The sequence below is a fragment of the Setaria viridis genome, chromosome 9, assembly GCF_005286985.2.
Source record: "Setaria viridis chromosome 9, Setaria_viridis_v4.0, whole genome shotgun sequence".
In the NCBI taxonomy this organism is placed as follows: domain Eukaryota; kingdom Viridiplantae; phylum Streptophyta; class Magnoliopsida; order Poales; family Poaceae; genus Setaria; species Setaria viridis.
The window spans coordinates 49,977,179-50,002,483 of record NC_048271.2 but is presented as its reverse complement, the minus strand read 5'-3'; the positions used below and the strand labels follow the sequence as shown (position 1 = coordinate 50,002,483).

At 46.8% G+C, this 25,305-nt stretch overlaps 4 protein-coding genes across 5 annotated transcripts; 1 reads left to right on the top strand and 3 right to left on the bottom strand.

Moving 5' to 3' along the window:
* Positions 1-1,169: 1,169 nt before the first annotated feature.
* LOC117840678 (anaerobic nitrite reductase GLB1) lies at positions 1,170-2,378 on the bottom strand. Its single transcript, XM_034721198.2, has 4 exons — positions 2,132-2,378; positions 1,904-2,018; positions 1,634-1,750; positions 1,170-1,490 (listed from the first exon to the last, which is right to left on the bottom strand). Exons 1-4 carry the CDS (start codon positions 2,251-2,253, stop codon positions 1,350-1,352), a joined length of 495 nt encoding a protein of 164 aa, XP_034577089.1. The 5' UTR covers positions 2,254-2,378; the 3' UTR covers positions 1,170-1,349.
* A 691-nt stretch (positions 2,379-3,069) lies between these two features.
* On the bottom strand, positions 3,070-7,018 carry LOC117840677 (uncharacterized). 2 transcript variants are annotated; one of them, XM_034721195.2, is made up of 12 exons: positions 6,750-7,018; positions 6,540-6,668; positions 6,379-6,457; positions 6,135-6,218; positions 5,672-5,788; positions 5,080-5,496; positions 4,539-4,945; positions 4,347-4,446; positions 4,205-4,261; positions 4,017-4,103; positions 3,797-3,925; positions 3,070-3,668 (listed from the first exon to the last, which is right to left on the bottom strand). In XM_034721195.2, exons 2-12 carry the CDS (start codon positions 6,560-6,562, stop codon positions 3,273-3,275), a joined length of 1,896 nt encoding a protein of 631 aa, XP_034577086.1. In that variant the 5' UTR covers positions 6,563-6,668; positions 6,750-7,018; the 3' UTR covers positions 3,070-3,272. The 2 variants fall into 2 exon arrangements, with proteins under 2 accessions (XP_034577086.1, XP_034577088.1); XM_034721197.2 differs by having other exon boundaries at positions 6,754-7,018.
* Positions 7,019-9,884: 2,866 nt separating this feature from the next.
* On the bottom strand, positions 9,885-14,615 carry LOC117838572 (probable E3 ubiquitin-protein ligase ARI2). The gene is made up of 7 exons (XM_034718650.2): positions 14,147-14,615; positions 14,007-14,039; positions 13,613-13,889; positions 12,479-12,959; positions 10,808-11,356; positions 10,565-10,737; positions 9,885-10,428 (listed from the first exon to the last, which is right to left on the bottom strand). The coding sequence occupies exons 1-7, from the start codon at positions 14,318-14,320 to the stop codon at positions 10,277-10,279; spliced, it is 1,839 nt and encodes a 612-aa protein (XP_034574541.1). The 5' UTR covers positions 14,321-14,615; the 3' UTR covers positions 9,885-10,276.
* Positions 14,616-19,814: 5,199 nt separating this feature from the next.
* LOC117839675 (serine/threonine receptor-like kinase NFP) lies at positions 19,815-22,050 on the top strand. The gene has a single exon (XM_034720066.2). It carries the CDS (start codon positions 19,982-19,984, stop codon positions 21,890-21,892), a length of 1,911 nt encoding a protein of 636 aa, XP_034575957.1. The 5' UTR covers positions 19,815-19,981; the 3' UTR covers positions 21,893-22,050.
* Positions 22,051-25,305: the final 3,255 nt, after the last annotated feature.

The following is a 25,305-nucleotide window of genomic DNA, read 5'->3' as shown; positions in this document are numbered from 1 at the left end:
TCCGCACATAGCGACACGCAAATCCTGATCACTTTTCACTTTACTGTAGCGGTGCATCGCGGTCCCGTTCGGTAGCAGCCAAGATCTTCCAGTAGTCGAGCCCGTACCGCACTGATTGGGGTGGAGTTTGGCCTACTCGCCCGGGGAGTTTGATCTGGCGCGGTGGCGCCTGTGCAACGTCACGTGGAACGCATTGGGTTTGAGGATTCATATCATCGGTGTCGTTAACAGGCGCGTGAGACATGCGTAACACTGTTGGTGTACTGTATTTCATCTCTCTCCTCACCAGCGCGTGTCGGTCGGTGCAATGTTTTTCTTACATCTCTATCCCCATTTTAGAATGGCCGGCCAAACGCCTAGCCTACTCGCGGGCTCCAGATGGTCGGCCCAAAGGCTGCAAAGGTCCAGCGCCTCTCTCTCATGGGTGATCGCCCAAAGCTGCAAAGGCCTAGCGGTTCAGCGCCTACCGGAGTAAGCGCGGCCCATGAGCCGTCATGACAGCATTCTTTTTCTTTTTCTCTTTACTCCCCCTCGTTGTTATCAATTGACTATGGCAACGGTATATATTTCAACGTCAGAAATTCTTGACAAACAACACATCACTATTTTAAAAAATTTCCTGGTTTAAAATTACGAGACCTAATTCAATAATTGGAAAGAGGCTAATATACCTTTTGTAAATTGAAACCTTTTTCTTTTTCTCCTTCCCCCCTCGTTGTTATCAATTGACTATGGCAACGGTATAGATTTCAATCTTAGATATTCTTGCCAAACGACACATCACCAATTTAAAATTTCCTTTAACATATGAATTCATCAAATCTGAAAGCTTGATTTAAAATTATGAGACCTAATTCAATAATCGGAAAAACGCTAATATACCTTTTGTCAGCCCATATACAGTGGCGTAGCTAGGGGTATTCATAAGTATTCACGTGAATACCCATGATTTCGGGCCAAAGCTCTACTATAAGTATACTTTCAGTGTTAATACATATATAGAGCCACAGTAGTACGGTACACACTATCCCAGCTAAGAAATATCTATGTTCTTTTACAATGAATAGCCAGGTTGAGAATGCTGCCTACGCCACTGCCCCCATATAGCATTTTTTTAAATAAAAGCTGTCATTTTTAAACCTAATATAGCAAGTTTCAAACACATGTCAAACGCGTAATGGTTACATCTTTATTCACTGTCCATCACAATAACAAAAGGACAATAATATACATGCTCTGTCAAATTTCGAAAATGCACAGCACAAAGTCAAATCGGCAAGCAGAAGCAGCAACGGGAAATTTGAGGTGTTGCGTCATGGGGGGGCTCGGAGGCTGATCGAGTAGAAGCATCATGCAGCAGGCTTCATCTCCTGCTTGATGGCCGCCACCAGCTGGTTGTAAGCCTCGCTCCATGCGTTCTTCATCTCCAGGCTCCACATGTCAGCCGGAAGCGCCTCCTTTATCGTCTCCAGCAGTGCGTACCCCGTCACCTGCATCATTGTCAACACGCGCGCGGTTAAGTCTAAAGTAAGCATATGCTAGATTTCTAGAAGGGTAGATTGCTTTCTATCTGCTGTCTATTCCCAGGTAAAAAAGGTCGGTCACAGTTGGGGTGGTTGCTGGCGTGACTTGCCTCAAAGTGGCCGTCCGCGACGCCGTACTTGAAGTGCGTGGCGCCCAGCCTCTTGAGCGTCGTCTCCCTCACGGTGACCTTCCCGGCCTTCCGAAGCTGCGCCGCCGCCTCGCAGGTCTGCAGCATTGATCGCGACACGCATTAATTAGTTCCTGTCAGTCGTCCTCTGTACTTCATGGATAATTTCCACAGCCATCACGTTATATATTAGCTAGTTTCATTACTACATATATACTCCTACTATACTATCGTGAGAACGTACGTACGTACCATGACAAAGACGGACATGGCGTGCGTCTTGAGCTTGGGGTTCTTCTCCAGCGGCACGTCGGAGTCGCGCAGGAACGAGAACATCTGCTTCGCCGACGGCGCGATCTCGAAGATCCTGCAGGAACAAACGCCCGGCGCCGTGTGCCAGTCAGTGTCGCGCGCACAATGCAACGTACGGTGATCCCATACAAAGCGCAGAGAACAACGATCGCGGCGTGCGTAGCGTACTTGAGGAAGAAGCGGAGGCCGAGGTTGGCCGAGTCCTTCTTCATGAGGGCCCACGACTTGAGCACCAGCGCCTCCTGCTCCTCGCTGAAGACGACCACGCCGTTCCCCTCCGCGAGCGCCATGCCTCTCCCTGCTTGTCGATTAGCTAGCTTGATGTGAAGTTGGTTGAGTGCGTAAGCGAGCACTGGACAGTAGTAGTGGATCGATGCACGTATCGCTGAGGAAATCGGCTGTGATTCGAGCCGAACTGGGGCGCGAGTTTATATAGGTCGATCTGCCCAGGCTTTGGGTGGCCCTTGGGGCACCCGACGAGCCAGGACGCGAGGACCGGGCACCGGTGGTGGCCATGTTGCGTTGATCCTCTGGTAGTGGCACGCGATTACGCATGCAGCACGGCGGAGTCGGGGGATGCCGGATGGGACTGGGGTTGTAGGCTCAAAACCATGTGCCGCTGCGACAAAAGGGAGGGCGGGTTGGGGTCATGGGGTGCAAACGCAGCGTAGAGCAGCTGCAGCTCGGGCGCCGTCAATAACGTGGGCGGCTGGGCGCGCGGAAAACAGCGGCGGGTTTCGGGAGTTCAAGTCAAAGTCTCGTTCCGTTCTTTCTTGCTCTCCAAGAAGCGTTCGTTTCGTACGCGCCAAAGGGCCAGGCCAATTCCACAAACTTGGCAAAAGCGTCCGGCCTTTCTTTTTCTTGGGCCGGTTTCTCGTTGGTCATGTCAGGCGGGCCTAACTTTGTTCTCGTACTACCTCAATTAAAGTCACAGTGTCCACTATCAAGGGTGCTGTGAGCTCCTCATAAAAAAAAAGGCGCTGTGAGCAGGCCCTGTTCTTGATTGGAACGTCGAAGTGTTTATGATCGATCGGCGGTACGAGGTCGAATTAATTTCTGTGAAACCTCTGTAAAATCTCTTCAGAAATTCCTGCGTTCCATCCAAGTGAGCGGGAGAGAGAGAATCCAGGTGCCCTCTATTCATTCATATTGACAGCAGATCGAGCACGTACCAAATCAGATGTCTCTGTACATACACCCCGCGCCCCGGTCCCCCGGATCTCATCTCGTTACACCTTGGGCCCGGCTCGGCAGTCGGCACGACGACCCGGGCCCGGCCACGGCCCCACGGTGATCTGACGGGCCACGATCACGGATCGGCACGCACCGCGCCGACCGGCCCGGCTTTCTCGAGCTGCCGGCCGCACGCGGGGGACCCGCCCACCAGCTCCTTGGCCAGCAGGTATCTGAACGCCAGGTTGTGGGGCCTCCACTCCACGCCGCCGCCGCCGCCGCCCCGGCCGCGCGCCCGCCCGCCCTGCTGGCTCCGGCGCACTGCGTCCCGGAGGCCCTCGGGCAGGTGGCACTCGACGGCGGCAACCACCTCCTGCGCGCCCAGACCGGCGTCCCGCGCGTACAGCTCCAGGGCCTTGGGGAGGATTACCTTGTGCTGGCCCCGGCCGCGCACGCCGACGTTGGCGCGGATGTACTCCTCCTTCGCGGCCTCCAGCTGCTGGAACAGGCTCTTCGGGTTGTACAGCCGCACCTGACGAATGGAGAGGGTAACAGTTGGGAGGGAGATGAATCAATGTTCCGGAGCTGCTGGTGCTACGTGATGTCCGTGTGCGCCGTTGGGAGTTGGGTGTGATTGATCGATGCTGCGTGCGTACGTACCACTGGGTCCGAGTAGCTGCCGGAGGACAGCGCGAAGTGCACCAGCGGCTCCGGCCGGTCCACGGCGAAGCCTTGCAGCTCGTCCTTGTCCCTGGACTTCCATTTCGGGTAGAGCAGCAGCCTAAGCCACTGACAGGATTCATTCAATGGAGCGATGTTAGGCTGAGGCCTGAATGGGAAGTTGAAATCATGCAGGACACCAGGAGGCATAACAGCAAACCTGTCCAGAAGAATGCGCTCGGCAACACAAGATCTGGTACTCTATCAGCTCCGCGTTTACTCTTTGGCCACTAATGATGTAGGATACCTGTGGCGCAAAAAGCAAGGTCGTCACAAATTCAGAATGAGATACAGGAATGACATTATATCTGAAATATGGCAATTTGAGAGTTTTTTTTTTGTTCTCACCTTGGTTAGCAGGATTCTCTTGCTGTTACTCTGTGGAATCCCGTATTCGATATGGGCCTGAAAACAACAAATGTTTAGATTGAACTCCATCTGTTGAAAAATTAGAGTAAGATGTCAAGGTACAGGGCATGAAACTAGTTACATGCATCATCATTGCATTATGCACATTGATCCAGAAAGCAAGCTTCTCTTCATGTTTCATCCCACTGAGATCAGCAGTTTCTAGAAGCTGTACAAGTGACCTACAAAGTGGCATCTTTAACTAGTCAGCAAATGGTTGCACGGATAAATTTATTCTCTATCAGCTATAAAAGGTCACTGGAAAAATACTCACATATATTTGCGCAACATATCTTTAACATCAGCAGACCTCTGATCACCCTTGCAAAGAGCAGAAACCTCAACCACAGAATCATACTGTAGGCCCAGCTCCCTTGATTCGCCATTGCCTAATGCGTTCTCCTGCCACGCCTCAATGAAGCTCTCTTTCCTGCACCTGGGGCTCCAAATATCTGCGGTATATTTCGAAGATAATCCACTTGCTGATGAAAAGGATGAGCAGGGTGAGGGGAAGAAGGCATGTTGAACTGTGGGAACGTCTCTCAGCCGTATGTATATGGCAGCAATGCATTTGATCATGTCCTCGGATATCTTGTTAGGCGTCTGAGGAACATGATCTGCAACCCTGGTCCCTAATATATCTGCCAAACTCACTATACCAGAATCCATGCACTTCCCTTCCTGGTAATCGAAAATAATCATGTTAGAATTCCATAGGTCAAAATTGCTACATACAACATGTGCAAGAGAGATCATGTAGCAAACTGATTAAAATAGTTGGAACAATAAGAGAGGTTTTAGACATCATTCTGTACCTCAACAAATGATAGAGGCGAAGTATGGCATGGTTTCAGAGCTCTAGCAAGATTGTTTGCTGAAGGAGATACCCTGACGGAACGGTGAAGAAGCGAGGAATGGCTGCGTACGATATTGGTCTTTTCGTGGCTAGTTTCGCTTGTAGAAGTTGTAGGTGTCGACTTGCGTGCCAAGACCATTCGACTGGACTGCGCTAGTTGGTGCTTCCTTGGGGTTGAGAAGTCAAGTTCTGAAGCTGCAGATAGTATGCCTGAAAAAGACCTTGCTGATTGATTGACGCTTTCCATGTCACAAGAAGAATTGGCAGGGCAAAATTGTTGTTCAAAGGCCTTTCGGTAGAGAGTCAGGAGATGTTGCTCCAAGCATATGACCTCTAGCTCTAGTACTGCAATCTCCTTTATTAGCTCCTCTGTTGGCTGTGATATCATGGAAGAAAGAAAAGTGCTATGTGAATTACTGAAAACTCTATCTTCAGAATAACTTACACAGTATGCAGTTCGGAAGTAAATCATTACAATGAGATGGTAAAATATTTTCTCTTTATTTTCTTTCTCTCTTTCCAGACCCACTACATTGGAAAAGGAGTTTCACCTTTGGAATGCAGCTCTCATTTGATGAAAGAATAGCACAAGGCTTGTAACCCAGTGCTTTCTCAAGAGCACGGCGCATGACAAATTGATCATTTAGTCGCTTCTCAAGGACTTGAACCTGAAGTAGCAGCATCATAAGTATCAAAACCAAATCAGAATGTCATAATAACATATTGCAAGAATGAATTATGCTGTTTTTTTCTCGAGCACATAATGAATTATGCTATTTACAGAGTTCGAAGTATCTATAGCAATTTTAATCATGACATTCTTATCCTTGACAACTTTGGACATATAAATTAATCCATACATATGACATTTAAGAAAATTAGCATTGCCAAATGTGAGAACTGTGGAACTGGTTGAAAGAGATCTAAAATGAGCAAGAACCTATGGTGATGGTCCTAAGGAAGGAACATTTTAAGACAAACTGAAGGAGAAAACGAGCTGATATCTGATTTTACCTCTCGCTTCAATGAGCATGGAAGCTCATTAGGACAGGACGGCATCTTACTGGTGCTGTTCTGATCCTTCAGTTCCCCGGCATCCTTTCATACAACAGGAATGGTAAGAGAGGCAAGCTGAAGAGAAATCTGATTATTTCTAGTCGGAACAGTTGCAATCCATGGCACATAACAGACACCTTCAATAAAGTGAAGAACCAAGAGCTAATCTGACATCTTTTTTTCTCAACAACCGGAAGCTTACCTGTTGATGCTGAGCATGAGCAAGGCACCTCGGCGAAGAAGAATCCACACTATCCATTCTGAGCACTCTGATAGAATCACTGCCAATGCATATTCCAGGGTTTTGTGAGCAAAGTTAAATATGCAGTTCGTCAAACTGCATAATGCAAACAGGGTGCGCACCTCTTGGAGCGGCCGTGAGACATCGCTAGTCAGGCAGAGCTATGAGGCTACAGCTCCTCCGCCGGCCGCTGCCACAGAGCTCAAGAAGGCTTCCCCCATCGTGACCTTGCTCGAGCAAGCCGCTGGAATCTGTCCCCGCATTGCAGGTTAGTGAACTGTAAAGAGCAGATGGTTCTGGTAGAGACTAAAAAGGGGAGACCCAGCATCTACCTGCCTCACAGGTGAATCGTCGTCCACGGCAAGTGGAAGCTGGAGTTGTTGCCGGGGAGTTGATCACCTACTAAAGCCTTGACCTGCTGATGCCTTTTCCTTTTGTTCCTCCGCTGAAAGTTCCTTCTTCTTCCCCGGCCCCCCTCTCCTGCTTCTTGTGAGGTGAGAGGAGAGGACAACCGAGGAGTGGAGGACTGAGGGTGATGAACTTGAGGCACTCCTCTCCACTCCACGCCACCCCGCCCCACCCCACTACACTGCAGGTACAGTGGTGGTGGTACTGTTCCTTGAGGTTATATCAGAACAGCACTCCAGATCGGTCCTGTGTCCGGCTATTCCGATGCTTTATTTATTGTGGCAAGTCCCTTTTATATTTATGCCTGCGACTCCTAAGACTTACCAACTTCTTTTCTATTTTATGCTTAGGCAGAGAGAGAGCAGAGCTCAGAGAAGGGCCTCACTCTATTCTATTATATCCTGATCTGTCTCATTTACTCTTGTTTATGCACGCAGGGTAATTTTACGCCGTCCAAGGCTGCTGACCTTTTCACCTCTGTCACCTCATAATCGTCCTATCAGAAAATCGATTAGTAAATAAATAGCAGAATCTTCTGCCACATTGAGCATCTGCTGTTTAGCGAGGAAGTTTTCTTTTTCTTTTTTTTTTGTGAAACATGAGGGTGTTTTTCTTCCATTTCCTGAATACGATGCTCCTGTTTCTTACGGTAGAAAGGGTGATCCGAGTCCATTGTTGTTTGAGAGTTTTTTGATCGGCAATGATGAGATGAGCCGGTCACATGCAGATAAAAAGGACTGCAAGCAACGCAGCAGGACAGTGGCATGCATGGCTTTTGTTTGACCCTGTGACCGACTCTGCTCCGGTAATTGATGGAGCTCGTCCTATATGGTTATATGTCTTTACATGGCTTTTCAAAAAAAATTGTCTTTACATGACCACACCACGCCGCAGAGGCTCAGATAGTCAGACGTGACCGAGTTCGTGCCGGGGCAGCTCGTTGCAGCCAAGGACGCGGCCGGCCAAGGCGACGAGCCGGTGAGCTTGTCATCTCGTCGCCTAGAGAGAGGCGCTCCTTTGCCTTGATGCTAAGCATCCAGCGACTCCTGTCTCTGCTGCGCCTCCAAAAGAAAATTTTTGGCGGGTCATGTGACGCGGTCGCGCACCGTACTGATGTCGTCCGCCCGTGTGTATGTACCACAGTACCAGTGCTCACTCACAAGGTCGTCACAGCCGGCACTGTCATGATGCTGCTACAGCCAACAGATCCTCATGTCTGGACCAACCCGGCAACCCTAGTTAACATCTCCTGTTCATCACTTGCTCAACCTCAAATGGCTCGACAAATCTTTGACTGCCCAGTGAGACGCAGCAGTTACTACAAGGAGGACCTCCCAAAAGAAGAAGATGAAGCAGGACCTCCCGTACCAAACGCTCCACAAAAAAGAAATCCTACGCGAGACGACCGCATACATGGCTCGATCGTGTCGAGTCGCTTTGGTCTTTGGGCAAGTAGCAGGATGAGGATACATGACAAGCGCTACGTCGAAGGGTATAGCGGTTGGATTGGTAGGTGCTCAATGCCATCTGCAGTGTGCCCCCAGCTATATCCCGGGCGTCACGTAGCCGCTTGTCACGGAATCTTGGGCTCTTTACCTTTAGGGGTGCCCTTAATGCCAGTGCAGTTAGCTGTGGGCTTGGCGCCCCAACTGTTCCAGAAGCAGCGATGGATGCGGATGCAGGGGCAGCAGCGTCCCTGTCTCGCATGCGCGCTGTGGGTACAGCGCACGCGCGCAGTACCGCACCATCTGATCGGCCCTCTTTTGGTCTGCACAAGCCGTCACGCCTTTTTGTGATTACCAGTGAGCAAATAATAGCTGCTCAGTAGACCAAAAAAAAATCTCGACTGAATGTTTTGGGCCATCTTTTTCTTGGATGCGCAATGTGTGTGGTGTGATGAGCTGGTTCTGTAAACTAGCCACTTGTTTGCTGCATCTCCGGTTCTCCGAGAGGAGGCAGGCGAGGAGCGCACGCACGTTGCCGCTTCGTGTCTGCTGATGACTCCTCTCCCGGCTGGATTACAATGATTTTGGCCGCGACCAGAGGCCACCACCACTAGCACTAAGATCCAAACGATGCTGCCAATGACGGCCAGGGAAGCCGTGCCGGTTGTAACGACAAGGGGAACCTTGGTAACCCTACTTATCCGCGTAATAAAATCTCAGTGGGGAGGGGGACTAAAGAAACGCCCCGGCGACAGACATGCTCGAGGTTTCATGTGCTCTTGGACCCTCTACCCGGCTACTGGCTGTAAACAATCGCTGGAAGGAGTAGGTGAGGCGAGGTACCAGCGGTAAGAAGCCACGGATGCTGCGGTGGTGATGAACTCATGCAACATTGGAAACCAGCTCCCGGGGGATTTGATTATGGAAGCGTCTCTGGCCGAGATCCAGAAAGATTCTTCTCATCGGTTCTCCAAGCTGTCAGGGGCTAAACAAACTTGCCAGCAACTACGAGTAAACACTAAACACTCCGACCGTGGCAAACTGGGGCGTCCTATTAGCGAAGTCAAGGCTGCAGAGCTCGAGCGATTTCTCTTCTGCTAGCACAGTAGTACATAGCAAAGCTAGTAGCTAGACTTTTACGAATTGAAAGGACAAATGTTTCCTACTGAAGAGGACAATACAGAGTGTTCTTTCACGCACTAGATTCTCAAGTGTGTGCATGGTACAAGTGCTCCCCGATTCCGATAAGCCACCATATGCGTGTCTCTTTGCATGGGTCCTACAAAGCTACCATGGCTAGATGCTACGTTTCAACGCACGGTCCAAAGCCTTGACAAAGAAACATAAGAGACGAGGAAGGAGCACACTCTGAACAAGCAAGATGAAGATTTCCACGAATGGTGCATGGACATCTTGCAGCCCCTCCAGTCGTTGCAGTTCATTATACAGTTAACCATACGAATCTGGCATGCGCATGCCCAGTAAACCGAGATTTCAGAGTTATTATTCAAAATGGCCCTACAAACTAGCCGGTCTTGGGCCAAGATGGTTGGTTATTTCCACACAGGGCACAATTTTCACAATGAATCTGTAGCAATTTTAAGAGAGTCTGCATTGTCACCATAATCACTCATTTCCAGGAAAATAAGTACTACATTCGAGTCAAAAGCCAGTTCCTTCACCATGCTGCATACATTATGTTTGGAATTGTTAACACAAAGCACAGTGAAGTTCTATTCCAAAATGCCCTCATCTTGTTTGAGGGGTAGAACTAGCTTTATCACAACTATCAACATTGGCTTCAAACCCTGTCATGATAAGCAAGATATCATGTAAAAGCTACTCTATTTCTTGGGAACCTAGCACCAGCGTAAAAATTGCAATCAAGATACTCTATGGTGGTAAGGCAGCAAAAAAGAACGGTAATTTTCCTTTATGTAGCTGAATAAGCTCAGGTCAGCTGTACAGTTCCAAGGAATGTCCTTCACCCATCAGGTATTGAAGTTTCAGATCTTGTCTGCCACTTCAGCTGGCACATTGAGATCAAAAAGTGCACCACCACCATTAGCATCTTGCCTCTCTCGCTTGTGAGGTCGCACCCTATTTTCAGAACTCGAGCCATGCAACTCAGGAGCCCGCTTTCCTAGGTTAGTCGATGCTGCACAGCAAATTGGAATATGCATCAACATCTAAAAATAAATGGGATAGCTCTAAAAATGGTGATGCTTCCCGTGTGATCGTAAACTGAATAAAGGAAATGCCATATAAAACAATTTTCACCATCATCATCATACCATGTTGGCTCCTGTGTTCGTCCTGAATACGTTTTGTTGACTGCGAACTTTGTTCAGCAGAATCCCAGCTAATATCGAGCTCTGATGCCCTATCAAGACCCTTGGATTTGTATGGAGCGATGTTATGAGGTGTGCGCAGAGGATATAACAAATCATTCTCGATGCACTGATACCTGCAAAACAGTAAAATTAGTACACAATTTGTATATGGACTGCCAAAACTTTGTTGGCAAGAGTTCTTACATTTGCTTGCAGAGCCGATCTACCACATTGGAAAGATTGATGACATGCTTCATTGTATCCATAACCTCATCATCAGTAAAATTTTGAAAATCCTTCTCAAGAAAACCAGATAGTCTTTCAACGTTAAATTCTAGTTGTTGCTGCTGATCCTCAAATAAATTTTGCTTCAGTTCTCTTTCCTCAGGAGTCATCTCATCCTTGAAAATCTCATCACCAAACATGTAGAATGCAAAGGGATAAGAATACGAAAGAACACGCCTTGATCTGAATAGCCTATTTAACCCATTTATCACCCAAGAGTAATCTTTTATCTTGGACTCCTTATTTTCAGAAATGGATATCTTCCCCTGGATGTCATTCTTTAGCTTTGCTTCCTGCTTAAGAGAATCAGTGTGAGCCTTGTATCTGTTGTGGTAGTGCATATATCTATAGAGGTCTCTCCTTGCTTGCTCTGTCTTCTTAGTCTGATCATCAGTGAACCGGCCACAACTGTGGCCACTAATACTTGACCACGTATGATCTCTACCAGTAGCACCACCACATAACCAACTACATTCAAAAGTATCACATAAAAATTTGAAGTAACATAACACTTAAAATCTTAATCACAAAAGGAGAAGAGAATAAGATAAAGAAAGAGACACAAAAATAGAAAGGAACCTCAATCTGGGCATACAACTTTCAGGAAAACATAATGGGAAACCAAGTTTAACAGTCAAAATAACTTTTCTACCTATCTGCCACATGCTTATGAAGAGCCCATCTAGACTCATGGCAAATGATTAAGTTTGCAACACCTCTTACAAGCGTATGCCATATGATCTACTTCCTACAAGGGAGTGCCACTAGCCCACTACTGCATCTAAGCCTATAGTGGATCTGATTATATAGAAAACTTAAATGCGTTAGTAAGGAATTTGCCACCACCACGTTATATGGTCAGTGCTCACATCCTAAAAGGAGTATTTAGCATACACAGTTAAGAGCGCCAGAGCGGTAACATATATGCTTTTGCCAAAGCTGCACATAACTACAGGTAAAATACTGGATTCATTGTCAACACTAGCCCTAATTCTGTGGCAATTTAAATGGTGATCTACTGAAACTACCAAAACATCTTGTTCTTAAAAAAAAGAGAACGTAAAAGAGCAATCAATGGTAAGGTACCACAATATCTATGTACCAATATTAACAGAAGAATCATCTCACAGGCAAGCTACCAATCAGTCCTAATGAATCAGTAACTAACTAATCAAAGGGACAAATGCTATGTACCTTCCAAGCATTTAATTGTATGTTTGTGGTTTAGATATTGAGACAACCACCATAGTATGTTCTCTTGGCGATAGTTAACTATGTAAATATTCCACAAATGACAACCTAATAGTTTGTGCATGAATAACCTACAGAATTTTGATACAAGATAAATTCACCAGATTCTTTTACAAAACAACTTGCAACTAGATATACAACATTACAGAAGTATACAACTGATAAATTAAATTATAATAAACATAAAGACAAAAAAACTAGGAAACAAGAATACATTGTTATATTGCCAAAATAACAATCAAGAGGAAGACTTCATTACAAAGAATGACCTCATCCACTCAAACCAAGTCTAGCAGTTGGTAATTGGAAGAAGCGATGCTGAAGAATAAGGAACCTCACCAGAATGCTTGTCCACAAATACATGCAACCAGGTTGCAGCCACCATTCTTCTCCACAGGTTTGTGGCACTTGGGACAGGGTTTAGTATTTACTGTTATCCAATTCACTGTTTCTGATTCATCACGGCATTTCTTGATCCAGAGCTCCCACATCATGCAGGAACACGGCGAGTGTGCTTGTAAGGAACAATTAAAACAAAACTGGCATCCACATGCGCATTCCACCTCACAATAAATATCACCTTTGACACGTATAGCATTTCCACAATGCGGTACGCTTGGGCACCACTTCACCGTATCGTTATCCTCAATATATGATTCCAGCAAAAATCTTTCAAAGCGTTCTGCAAGGTCTGGGCGCCTTGCAATGACTAGTTTCCGGATTACTGCCTCATCACAAATAGCATTGCACTTTGGAGCCATGCACCTGACACGCCGGCTCTGGCCCTCATTTATTTTCACAATGAAATATCCAGTCCAACCTAGGTGGGGGATAGGAAATGTGTGGTAAATAGCTAAGCAGGAAAAACTAGGCGCAGCAAAGCTAATTTGTAGAATGTTGTCCCCTTTTGCTTCTCTATGTAGGTGGTCGTGGTCAGGGAGCGGTAGCACAAAAGTTGCCATTCATATAAAGCTAAAACTACTGTGATAGAATTCAAAGCCCACTCTAAATAGAAAATTCAGATAAAGTTCATGTATGAATTGACACATCATTCTTGAAAAAGTGCACAAAAGTATGCAATGATTTAAAGTAAAAATAACACAATGATTATACATACAAATGGCAAGTAATACCTCCTACTCTCCTAGGTCAGTTTAGTGCATGATGTTCAAATACAGGTGCCTCCAAATGATGAATGTGAGCTACAGGTAGAAACAACGTTGAACCATTTTATTGCTACTATGAGGTTCGAAAGCTGTTAGCAAGCTTCTCATACCAAACAGATCTTGCAACTCCTAGTGGACAAGAGCCAGACTGTTAATTAGCATGGTAGTCAAGAGGTGTCATTCATCAAACTTTTTTGCTAAGAATAATGTATTGCGCAATTTCTCTATCAGAATCTAATAACTGGAACACATGCAAAAGTTGAAAATGCTGAAATCACCCGGATCATCGTAAATAGACATTACTCACAATCGTTGCAGTAGTTGTGGCCACAATCCATCTCGGAGGCAGCCGAGGGGGGCACATCCTCGTAACAAACATCACAGGTCACCTCCGTCGAGGAGGTTGGGCCGGCATTATTGGCGTACTGAAGAGGAATACCAGCCTCTGAGAACAGCCTGTCCCTGCCCTTCTGATCGAGAAGCTCGAAAATCCTCTCCACGTCCCAGCGGTAGTGGATGAGGAGCGTCCGGGCGTGATGCTCCCTCAACCCTAGCAGCTCTATCACCTTCCTAAGATCCTCCCTCTACAAACCCACAAACGCCCAAACCACAAAACGGATTTGAAAAAAAAAATAAAAGTCAGCACCAGAAAATAGCGTATAGTGTGGAAACCGAACGCGACGGAGAGCTCCCGCAGTCACCTGTGCCAACAAGAGGGATTCCTTGGTGATCACCTGCGACAAGAACGAAACAAGGAAGGAATCCGTAAGCAAAAGGAAGCAATCGGGGCAGCCTAGCGATGGAAACAGAGGGGAGGGCAAAATCAGAGCAGGAAGCTTACGGATGAGGAGGACCAATGGCAGTCCTCGAGGTGCTCGTCCTCGAGGACCTGGAGGACGGACTCTTCTAGGGCGTCGTCCTCCTGATCGCTAAGGTAGCAGTCGTCGTCGTCTTCCTCCTGCTCCAATTCCGATGAGGACACCGGCGGCGAGGCCTCCTCGGCGTCGCGACCCATCTGGCGACACCGATCGGATCAGCCCCCGAATCGAAACGGCCGGCGATGGGACCCCCTCCCGCGCGGAATAGTGGGGAACGGATTGGCGGATAGGGTCGGGGGCAAGAGGCGGCGCGGGCGGGGACGGTGGGGTTAGAGAAATCCCGGCGCGGGCGGGGCGCGAATGGAGGAGGGGATGGGGGCGGCGAAGCTAAGACGGGAAACCAAAGGGGGGAGGCGGCGGCGCAGGAGTTGCGGGGTGTGGCCGGAATTGGGGAAGGCTGGGCTGGTGTATTGCGGCGTGCTGGTACAAGTGAGGAAAATGAAGGGGGTAAATGTGAAAGTGGCACCGATACCATACGGTTGCATTTCTTATTTCCAGTAGATGAAGATTTGGACTTCGTAGGTGATGGAATTTCGATTCGAACTTCAGGGTGGATATAATTTATTATTTCAACTCGAAAGGCGTGAGGTTAATTGCTTTACATTAAATTTAGTATTTTACAAACTTGAGAACTAGTTTTGTGCGATACATGCTCGAATATGAATATGATCGTGTTTATATCACCTTAATAGTTTAGAAGGATAGAATTAACTTATAATATTTTGTTCTTCAGCTACAGAAGCCCTCAGTTAGCCTGTGTTACATTAAGCGAGGACTAAATATGGTACTATGTATACACGGACGAGTTCCTTTAATTTTGAGTTTGGGGAGAGTCTTTTTTTTGCCGCCTATATATAGCGAGAGAGGGAGTTGAGTTGGTGACACCATCCAAAAATAATAGCAATTTTGGTACACCACCAAAATTTTCATGATCACAAAATGAACGTTTAAATACTGTTCATGTTTATAGTTGCCATATACAGAGGGAAGGTGGAGAGTGGTGATAGATTAGGCCTCTAACTCTAAATCTATATAGAGGGAATAAAAAAATGTGATTGTCCAGGGAACTTGGGTGAAATACTAAACTTGTTTGTGCAAATAAAATTTGCATGATTCTAATAATTCTATAGTTGATGGGAAGTTTCTTGAACGGTCGCGGGCAATTTCCATTTTACTCTACGGTTCCACGTGCGGTGGTCCGAGACTTATCACCATCTCTTCTCCTTTCATGAGTGTAAGTCTGTTTCTCTCTACCCCTTTCGTTTCTTCCTTCAATTTTTTTTGATACCACGTCATTAGATCTGAATGTGATGGTGCCCTCCCAGCAAGCTGCTGCACGCGATCTCCCTGTAGGGATCGGTGGCCCCCGTGGATCTTGTTTTTCTCCTTCCGGTTTTTGTTCCCAACTTCTTTTCCATTATTGTCTCAAAAATTTTGTTCTTAAACTTTTTAAGAAAAAGTTTTTTCTGACATGTTTTTCTGTAAATTGTTTTGTTAAGAAACTTTTTCAGGTATCTTTTGTACATTTTTTAAAAATTGCTACTGTTAAACTCTTTTAAATAAATTGTTAAACTTTGTCGAGGAAAAACTTGTGTTGAAATTCTTTTATGTAGAAAGTTTATTAAAAAATCTTGCATGCAAATAGTTTTTTTTAATAATTTCTATAAGAACGAAGTCAAACACGACATGATATGCTAAAATAGCGATGTTTTCTGGAGCGATAGGAGACGACGAAGCGTCCTAAGGGTCGTCCTGCAATTTGTTAGAGATCGCCTCCTAAGGATCGCCCTGCAATTTGTTAGAGAAGAGATTGGAAAAGCATACTACCTTCATTGCGCGGGAAATGCGCAGCACCATTGACACACACGCGTGTGTACAGGGTCACCCTGCAATTTGTTAGAGAAGAGATTGGAGAGCATACTATTTTCATTGCGCGGGAAATGTGCAGTACTACTGAACACGCACGTGTGTACCTATAGCAACACATGAATAAATTCAGAAAATTCACTAGAATTCGTCCCCATCGAGAATCGAACGTGCGATCTCTTGGACCGGATGCTACTAAGGTCACGCTGACCAATCGGTCACATGCCCTGGTCTTCATGGGCTACAATCTGCATGCCCTCTTTATACTGGGCCTCCATTTACTGTCCGTTTGGGCTACAAGCAAAAAAGATGGGTTGTCCGTCTGTTTTTTTTTCCCTGCTTACCCAGAGACATTCCATGGGCCGATGGAACTCGGCAGTTGCTCTCACAGAGTCAGAAATACCAAAGCGCATCGTACCGACCGAATCACTTGATTTGTCTGCAAAGGACTATGATATCAATATCATGCATTTTATCTTTTGGTTTCGAAGTTCATTATCATCACGGCACCCACATACATTACGCAGTTTGTAACTGTCCCGAAACTTGAATGGTCGTGCCCGTTGGCACAAGCCAAAAGAAATACAGTGCAGATGCGCAGCACCAACTACTTGACGTGCAGCTGGACTTTGCAGTTGGCACAAGGCCAGATTTGCCATGTGGTAGACTTGTGTAGCACCAACCACCTGATGATACTACAGAATGGTTGAACCCCTGCAAACGGCAACCTGCGCAGGAAATTCTACGTCCGCAGAGCTACATGGAGCAGGTAGTTTCATTGTTTTGTTTGCTAGCACAGTCCGTTTGTTCAGTGGCGCGCGTGGTAATTTGGCGAAGGATCCACGGGCGCTTTTCGGAGACGACTAGTATATAGAGCACCCCTGCACCTGGAACTGAAAGGAGAAGTAGCGAGCCATTCATATTAGCGCTGAGCTCTGCAGCTGATCGATAGCACTAAGCAGAACAAAACGAACCTTCGTCCTCGACAAATATTTCGATCGTTTTTGTCCGAGATCAAAAAGGCTTTAATCCCAAATCTAAATTTCATGATCCATGGAAACCCCTTTAGTCCCGGTTGGTAATACCAACCGAGGCTAAAGTCGATGTGCTGTGTAGGTGAGATGGGAAGAAAGTTACGCACAAGCTAAGAGGTTGCGGATTCGAATTCCACGCACCGCGCACGTGCATATTTCACGTGAAAAATCGTGTAACTTGTGATTTGCAATGTGCGTGTGGGTGAAAAACTCAGGACTAAAGATGGGGAACGCAGCTGCTGTGGTGGTCGTCAGCCTGCTCCTAGCCTGTGATGGTACGTACACGCGCAAGTCCTGCTCGAGTTCATGCGTTCGTCGTCGTCCCTCTATAATTCTATACGCCTCGATGGTTTTCTAACTTGCGATGAAAACAAGGCATGTCGTCCCAGCTGCAGGTTCGGGCGACGCGTCGTCTTCCTCGCCGGTGAAGCAGCACCAGCGCCAGCCAGCGTCGGCGCGCGTCGGCGAGACCGTCTTCGACCCCAACTGCGAGGACGACGTGAATCTTTCTCAGGTCGACGAGGGGCCTCAGCCAGGCGGGGAACCCGGCTTCCGGACCCTCCAGGTGGAGATCATCAACACATCCATCGACCGCCGCACGCTGCACAACGTCCGCGTCTCCTGCGGCGGGTTCAGCAACGACGGCGCCTGCTACCTACAGATCCCAGACGGGTTCAGCCGCATCAGCGACAGCGAATGCGTCGTGAATGGCGGAGGTGAATTCCGCCCCAACGAAAAGCGTCGCGTCGAGTTCGAGTACGCCAGCAAGTCCGAGTACCCATTCGCTGTCACCTCGGTGTCCTGCTAGGTGCGGTGCGGTTCGTCAGGCGCACCCGCCGCGTGCATACTCTGTGCTCTCTGATGACCCACTATGTAGTAGTATCAATCTCTGATCAGTGACTGTAAAATAAAGTTGAAAGTGAACGCTCGGGCGACTGTTCTGTGCTCGAATAAAAGGATGGATGTCATGGATTATGAACGGCTACGAATTGAAGTGTTTTCGCTGCGCCCTACTTGAGTTCCTTATACTGTGTGAACCAAATCTCTTTACTGCTAACGCATCAAACGAGTGGCTGGCTGGCTGCATATCCATCTCAGATATGATTTTGTTTTTTCCGTCAAGATAGTCTACTTCTTCATCTAAAAATAAATAAATGCTACTAGACGTTGCCTCTGGTACTATGAACGACGACGTACGTAACACATACTAGAACTTTCTGGAAATTTAGTCTGAATCCCAATCATTCACCAAACTTAACCTGCAAAGAAAATAAGGAGTTGGCTTGCACAAAACGTAAGACTATGATGTATTGTATATGCCACATTCGTTTTGCCTCGAATAAAATCAAGGACGAACACCGCAGCGAACTGTGCAGCGCCCGCCCACGACGCAAAGTTTTTACGTACCAATTTGCATAACAGGTGTTTGTTTCACCAACTGGTAACGCAAACGGTATGGGAAGTGGATTACACTGCTATTGGCAGTGGGATTCACTGTGTCCCTACTTTGTTTGGTTCTACAGGATGTAGCGGTATCGATTAAGACATCATCCACGGAGCACACTTTTTCTTGGAAAAGAGAACCGGTATCTCATTACGGGGGAGAAGGAGGGGTATCAGATTTCTATTGCCCGGTATCTGATTACGTGGGACTCGTTTACAGCCAGCGGTGAAACAAACAAGATCTAACGTAATCAATTAACAGTGTAAATAGGTTACGTTACATTTTGCTGAACCAAACACTATCTATAATAGGTGCAATATAGACCTTTATTTTTTTGAAAAATAAGAATATAGACCTTTATGAATCTCCAACTTGGTTAATTCAAGGGCAGGTATACAATTGTGCCCTAATTCAAATATCTCCTGCGACATGGCGCAGTTTCGGCTAGTAAAAGCACGATGGAAGGGGGAAAAAACTGGAACTGAAAAGAACAAACCGGAGAGAAGATGAAAATGGTAAAGGAAAGGAGAGGGTGCAGACTGGGCTGCGGAACGAGTAGGCAAGCACCGAATTGGGCTTCCGGGCCTCAACTCGGCAGGTGCACAACGGCCCATGGGGGCGGTTTCATCTCGTACATGTGGATTCCTACTGTTAAATGTTAATCGATCTTAAGGAAAGAATAAGCATCTTCTTATCGACCAGATCAATGCTATGCTAATTTAATAAACCCGTATCAAAATTAAGAGTGACTAGAATCACTAGATTCGTCTGTTAAAGGGCCCATGCTATATCAGTATATCATGCATTTTTTCACACTGGTTTCAGCCTTTCAGGCTTGTTTTTATCACCTTTGCACACAGATAATCAGATATCAAACATCTCCATCTGCGCGCGAGACAGGTATTTCATGCAGATAAAAATCTTCCATAGGCATTGGGTGCATCAACACCTTGCTTCTTAGCGGCATCTTATGATGTTGGCTAATAGCACCACAGTATAATCCCTTCCTCTTTCGCTTGACAATTATGTCGTAGCAAGTAGCATCATCTCTGACAGCAACTCTCTGCTGCAATCAGACAGTAGCCGACCCGTTCCTCCGTTGTTCCGGCTGCAAGCAACCGCCATGAAAGCGACCTTCAAACGACGGTTGTCCCATTCTTCATCCCGGCTCTACTAATTGAACCGGCTGCTACACTTGTACCAATTCAGATCAAACCATGCATGCTATAAACTAATCTAGCAGTCTCGTTCAGGGCAATCAACGAATGGCATCTGCATCCCGAAGCAAGACTTCAAGAACCGAATCAAAACACCTGAGCCGCGACAAAAACACCGCTGATATTGACTTGAACAGTCCTTGAAATGCCGGACTGCACTTAACTATGCAAATCCGGCCTCACTACATTTAGCAGGCGAGTCACAGAGAGACGCACCCCCGTGACACCGAGAGCCAAATGGAACCCCGCCATTTCCGCCGCCCCCTGTTGCCTCTCCTCCTCGCCGTCCTCCTCGGCTTCAGGCGAGCCGGCGCGCAGGCCGACGGCAACTACACCGTCCCCGCGCGCTTCGCCTGCAACGTCCCGGCGCCGTGCGACACGTACGTCGTGTACCGGACGCAGTCCCTGGGTTACCTGGACCTCGGCAGCATCTCGGACCTCTTCGGCACGAGCCGGGCGCGGATCGCCAGCGCCAACCACCTGGACCTGGCCTCCGAGGACGGCGTGCTGCTGCCGGGCCAGCCGCTGCTCGTGCCCGTCAGGTGCGGCTGCACGGGCAACCTTTCCTTCGCCAACGTCACGTACCCCATCCGGCCCGGCGACATCTTCTACAACCTCGCCATCACCTCCTACGAGAACCTCACCGAGCACAACCTCATCCACGAAATGAACCCGGCGGCGGTGATCAACAATCTGCAGATCGGGCAGGAGGTCACGGTGCCCCTCTTCTGCCGGTGCCCGACTCGTGCTGAGCGGACCCGTGGGTTGCAGAGCCTCATCACCTACGTGTGGCAACAAGATGACAACATGTCAGAGGTGAGCAAGCTCATGAACACCACCGTGGACGACATCGCCGAGGCGAACAACGTCACTAGCAGCTTCGCCTCCGTCATGGGGCCGCCGATGTTGATCCCAGTTCGGCAGCGGCCGCAGCTTCCGCCGCTGCTCTACGCTGCTAGTGCAGGCAATGACAAGTCCAGGTCGCGCCGTCGGGGTATCATCATAGGCGCCACCGTCTCAGGGTCTCTCGTGGCGCTCGCCGCCTTGTGCGTGGCGTTCCTGGCGCACCGAAGGTACCGCAAGAAGGCGTCGGTGCGCCTGGGTTCACGATTCGTGAGCCCCAAGCTTTCGTGGGCCAAGAACCAGTACGGTCTCGAGAGCAGCAATTCCTTCGCACACATGATCAAAGGAGGGGACAATAAGCTGCTCACCGGCGTGTCACAGTTCATCGACAAGCCTATCATCTTCGTGGAAGAGGAGATCATGGAGGCGACGATGAACCTAGACGAGCGGTGCAGGATCGGGAGCTCGTACTACCGGGCGAAGCTTGACGGGGACTTGTTCGCGGTGAAGCCGGCGAAGGGCGACGTGTCGGCGGAGCTGAGGATGATGCAGATGGTCAACCACGCCAACCTGATCAGGCTCGCCGGTATATCCATCGGCGCCGACGGGGACTACGCGTTCCTGGTGTACGAGTTCGCCGAGAAAGGCTCGCTCGACAGGTGGCTGTACCAGAAGCCGCCGCCGTCCGCGCTGCCATCGTCGTCGCACACCGTGGCGACGCTCTCGTGGGCCCAGAGGCTGAGCATCGCGCTGGACGTCGCCAACGGCCTGCTCTACATGCACGAGCACACGCAGCCGAGCATGGTGCACGGCGACATCCGCGCGCGGAACATCCTCCTGACGGCCGATTTCAGGGCCAAGATCTCGAGCTTCTCCCTGGCCAAGCCCGCCACGGACGACGCCGCCGCGACGAACTCCGACGTGTTCGCCTTCGGGCTGCTGCTCCTGGAGCTCCTGTCGGGCAGGAGGGCGATGGAGGCGCGCGTCGGCTCGGAGATCGGCATGCTGTGGAGGGAGATCCGCGCCGTGCTGGAGGCCGCCGGCGACAAGAGGGAGGCGAAGCTGCGGAAGTGGATGGACCCCGCCCTGGGAAGCGAGTACCAGGTCGACGCGGCTCTTAGCCTGGCCGGCATGGCGAGGGCCTGCACCGAGGAGGACGCGGCGCGGCGGCCGAAGATGGCTGAGGTCGTGTTCAGCCTCTCGGTGCTGGCGCAGCCGGTGTCAGTGGCCGACGCGTTCGAGAAGCTGTGGCAGCCCAGCTCGGAGGACAACATCCGGATCGCGGGTTCGGTGGCAGCTCGATAATAAGATCAGAACAGAGCTTCGTTTAACAGAGTAATTTTGTAGTTAGTTTCTTGACTTTCAATTTGTACTGTAACTAGTTTACTACTTCTTCTCTTTCAATGTGTATGAATTATACAATATCTTGTTTCACTTGTATACTAGTGATATTTTGCATTGTACACTAGTTCACTGGTTCAGCCACAGCCTCTTTGTAGTTTGCGGGAGAAGGAATTTTTTATGGCACTGGACACAACCCATGGTAGATCAGGTGGCATCTTGATAGGGGTAAATTTGGATGTTTTGGATATTGGCAGTTAGATGAAGGTGATTTCTATGTAAAATTTCGGCTTAGAAATAAAAAGTGATGGTTTCAAATGGGTTTTAGTAGCTGTCTATGGGGCAGCACAACCTGAGTTCAAAAGAAGTTTTTCTCACAGATTTAGTACATGCTTGTAGTAAAGAAAATCTGCCCATTATGCTTGGAGGTGATTTTAACATCATCAGAAATCCAAGTGAATAAAACAATGACAGATATGATGATAGATGGTCCTTTTTGTTTAATGCCATCATTGATGGTTAAATTTAAGGGAAATAAAAATGTCAGGGCGCAAGTATACTTGGGTTAATTCTAGAGAAGTGCCAACATATGAAAGACTTGATAGAGTGTTGGTAAGCACGGAATGGGAAGAAAGATTTCCTTTAAGCACAATTGTTGCACTGACTAGGAAAATTTCAGACCACACACCATTATTGCTAAATAGGGGGAATGAACACCGGAAAGAAAACAACCTATGTTTAAATTTGAACTTGGGTGGCTCTGAAAGGAGGGCTTCTTTGATATAGTTGCAGATGTTTGGAGTAAAGAGAGAAAGGGTGCCGGCAAAATACAATTCGAAGATTAAGACAATTTTTAAGAGGGTGGGTGAAAAATATGAATGGGGCTTATAAAAAAGAAAAGCCAGAGCTTATGAAAAAGGCAGAGGAACTGGATAAAAAAGCGGAATCTCCATAGCTAACACAATAAGAGATTGACTTGAAACAAAGCATCAAAAACAAATTAGTCCAACTTCCTAGAGAGGAGGAACTTAAATGGTTCCAAAGAGCAAAAACCAATGAAATTCTACAAGGAGATAATAATACAAAGTATTTTCAGCTAGTAGCAAATGTCAAGCATCGAAAAACTAGAATTTTTCGGCTTGTACAAGAGGAAGTGACAATTAAGGGGGAAGAGACCCTTAAAAGATATTTTGCAAAATACTACAAAGGTATATTTGGTCCACATAAAAAATGTAATTTCTCTATGGATGAGTCCAGGACATAGGATATTCCTCAGTACCTGGTTTAGATAATGAGTTCTTAACAAGTGGTTTTACAGAAAAAGAGGTCAGAGGTGCCATGTTTCAAATGAAGGATAATAAAGCCCTAGGGCCAGATGGATCCCCTGCGGAGTTTTATTAGATTTTTTGGAGTCTGGTAAAAGATGATCTAATGGCCATGTTTAAAGATTTCCATAAAGGCAAACTACCGTCTTTTAGTCTAAATTTTGGAATTTTAACTCTATTGCCTAAATTAAAAGAGGTAAAGATGGTGCAGCAATATAGACCTATTTGCATGTTAAATGTTAGCTTTAAGCTTTTTATAAAAGTTATAGCTAATAGGCTCAAGATGGTGGCAAATAAGCTAATAGGACCAACACAAACAACTTTTCTACCAGGAAGAAACATAACGGAGGATGTGGTGATTTTACATGAAACAATGCATGAGTTGCATAGGAAAAAGCAAAGTGGGATTATTCTCAAACTAGATTTTGAGAAGGCCTATGACAAAGTAAACTGGTCTTTCCTACAACAAACTATGAGAATGAAAGGCTTTTCACCTCAACGGTGCAAATGGATCGAGAACATGGTTAGTGGAGGAAGTGTAGGAGTAAAAGTTAATGATGAAATTGGTCACTATTTCCAAACCAAAAAAGGACTAAAACAGGGTGATCCTCTGTCGCCAGTGCTTTTTAACCTGATAGTAGATATGCTGGCAATCTTAATTAGGAGAGCTAGAGAAAATGAGCAGTTCCAAGACTAGTTCCACATCTGGTAGACGGGGGTTTGACAGTCCTCCAATACGCAGATGATACGATACTCTTTTATGGAAAATGATGTACAACAGGCTAAGAATATGAAGCTAGTGCTACGTGCTTTTGAAAAGCTAGCTGACCTAAAGATCAATTTTCATAAAAGTGAGCTAGTGAGCTATTTTGTTTTGGGGCAGCAAAGGACAGAGTAGGAGAATATGTGAACCTTTTTGTTTGTAAAGAAGGGACCTTCCCTTTCAAATACCTGGGCTTACCAATGAACCATCACAAAATTTCAAATAAAGATAGGAAGGTTGTTGAAGAAAGATTTCAGAAAAAGTTAAGTAGTTGGAAAAGCAAGTTGCTCTCAGTTGGAGGAAGATTAGTTTTAATAAACTCTATTCTTTCAAGCTTGCCAATGTATATGATGTCTTTTTTTAAATACTTAAAGGTATGCTAAAAAAACTCGACTACTATAGATCAAGATTTTTTTTGGCAATGTGATGAACACAAGAAAAAATATAGGTTGACAAGGTGGAGTATTCTGTGTTAAACCAAAAGTATGGAAGGTATGGGGATTGTAAACCTAGATGTCCAGAATATATGCTTGCTAAGCAAGTGGATGTTTAAGCTTCTGAATAAAGATGGTTTATGGAAAAATATGCTCTGGCGTAAATATTTAAAGAACAAAACTTTATCACATATAACAAAGAAAAGCGATACAGTGGCTAATGTGCTAAGCACGGTCCCTTTGAATGTGTCTTTTAGAAGAACACTAAGAGGGAATGTCTTAAACCAATGGATGGAGCTGGTGGGTAAAATAATAAATGTTGGGTTGAAGGACCAAAAAGATGTTTTTGTTTGGGGGCTGTGTAAAGATAAGAAATTTATAGTTAACTCTATGTATTCAAACATAATGAAACAAGAAGGATTACCATCAGAGTGTGCTTTTTGGAAGTTAAGAGTACCACTGAAAATTAAGGTTTTTTTATGGTATCTATGGAAAGAAGTCATTCTTACAAAGGACAATCTTGCTGAGAGAAAATGGCAAGGATGTCCTAAGTGTTGCTTTTGTAGCTCTAATGAGACCATACAACACCTATTTTTCGATTGTCATACGGCAAAGGGTATTTGGAATGCAGTTTTTATCACCTTTGGAATTCAACCACCGACTAGTTTCTCTCATATGTTGGGATCTTGGCTGAACAATTTCTCAGTAAAGTTTAGAAAACAAAGTCTGGTGGGAGCAGCTGCTCTTTGTTGGGCCTTGTGGTTGAATAGAAATGAGGTTGTATTCCAAAAAACAATACCTAACTCTTTTTTGCAGGTAATTTTCAGGGGGACATATTGGACAAGGTGTTGGTCT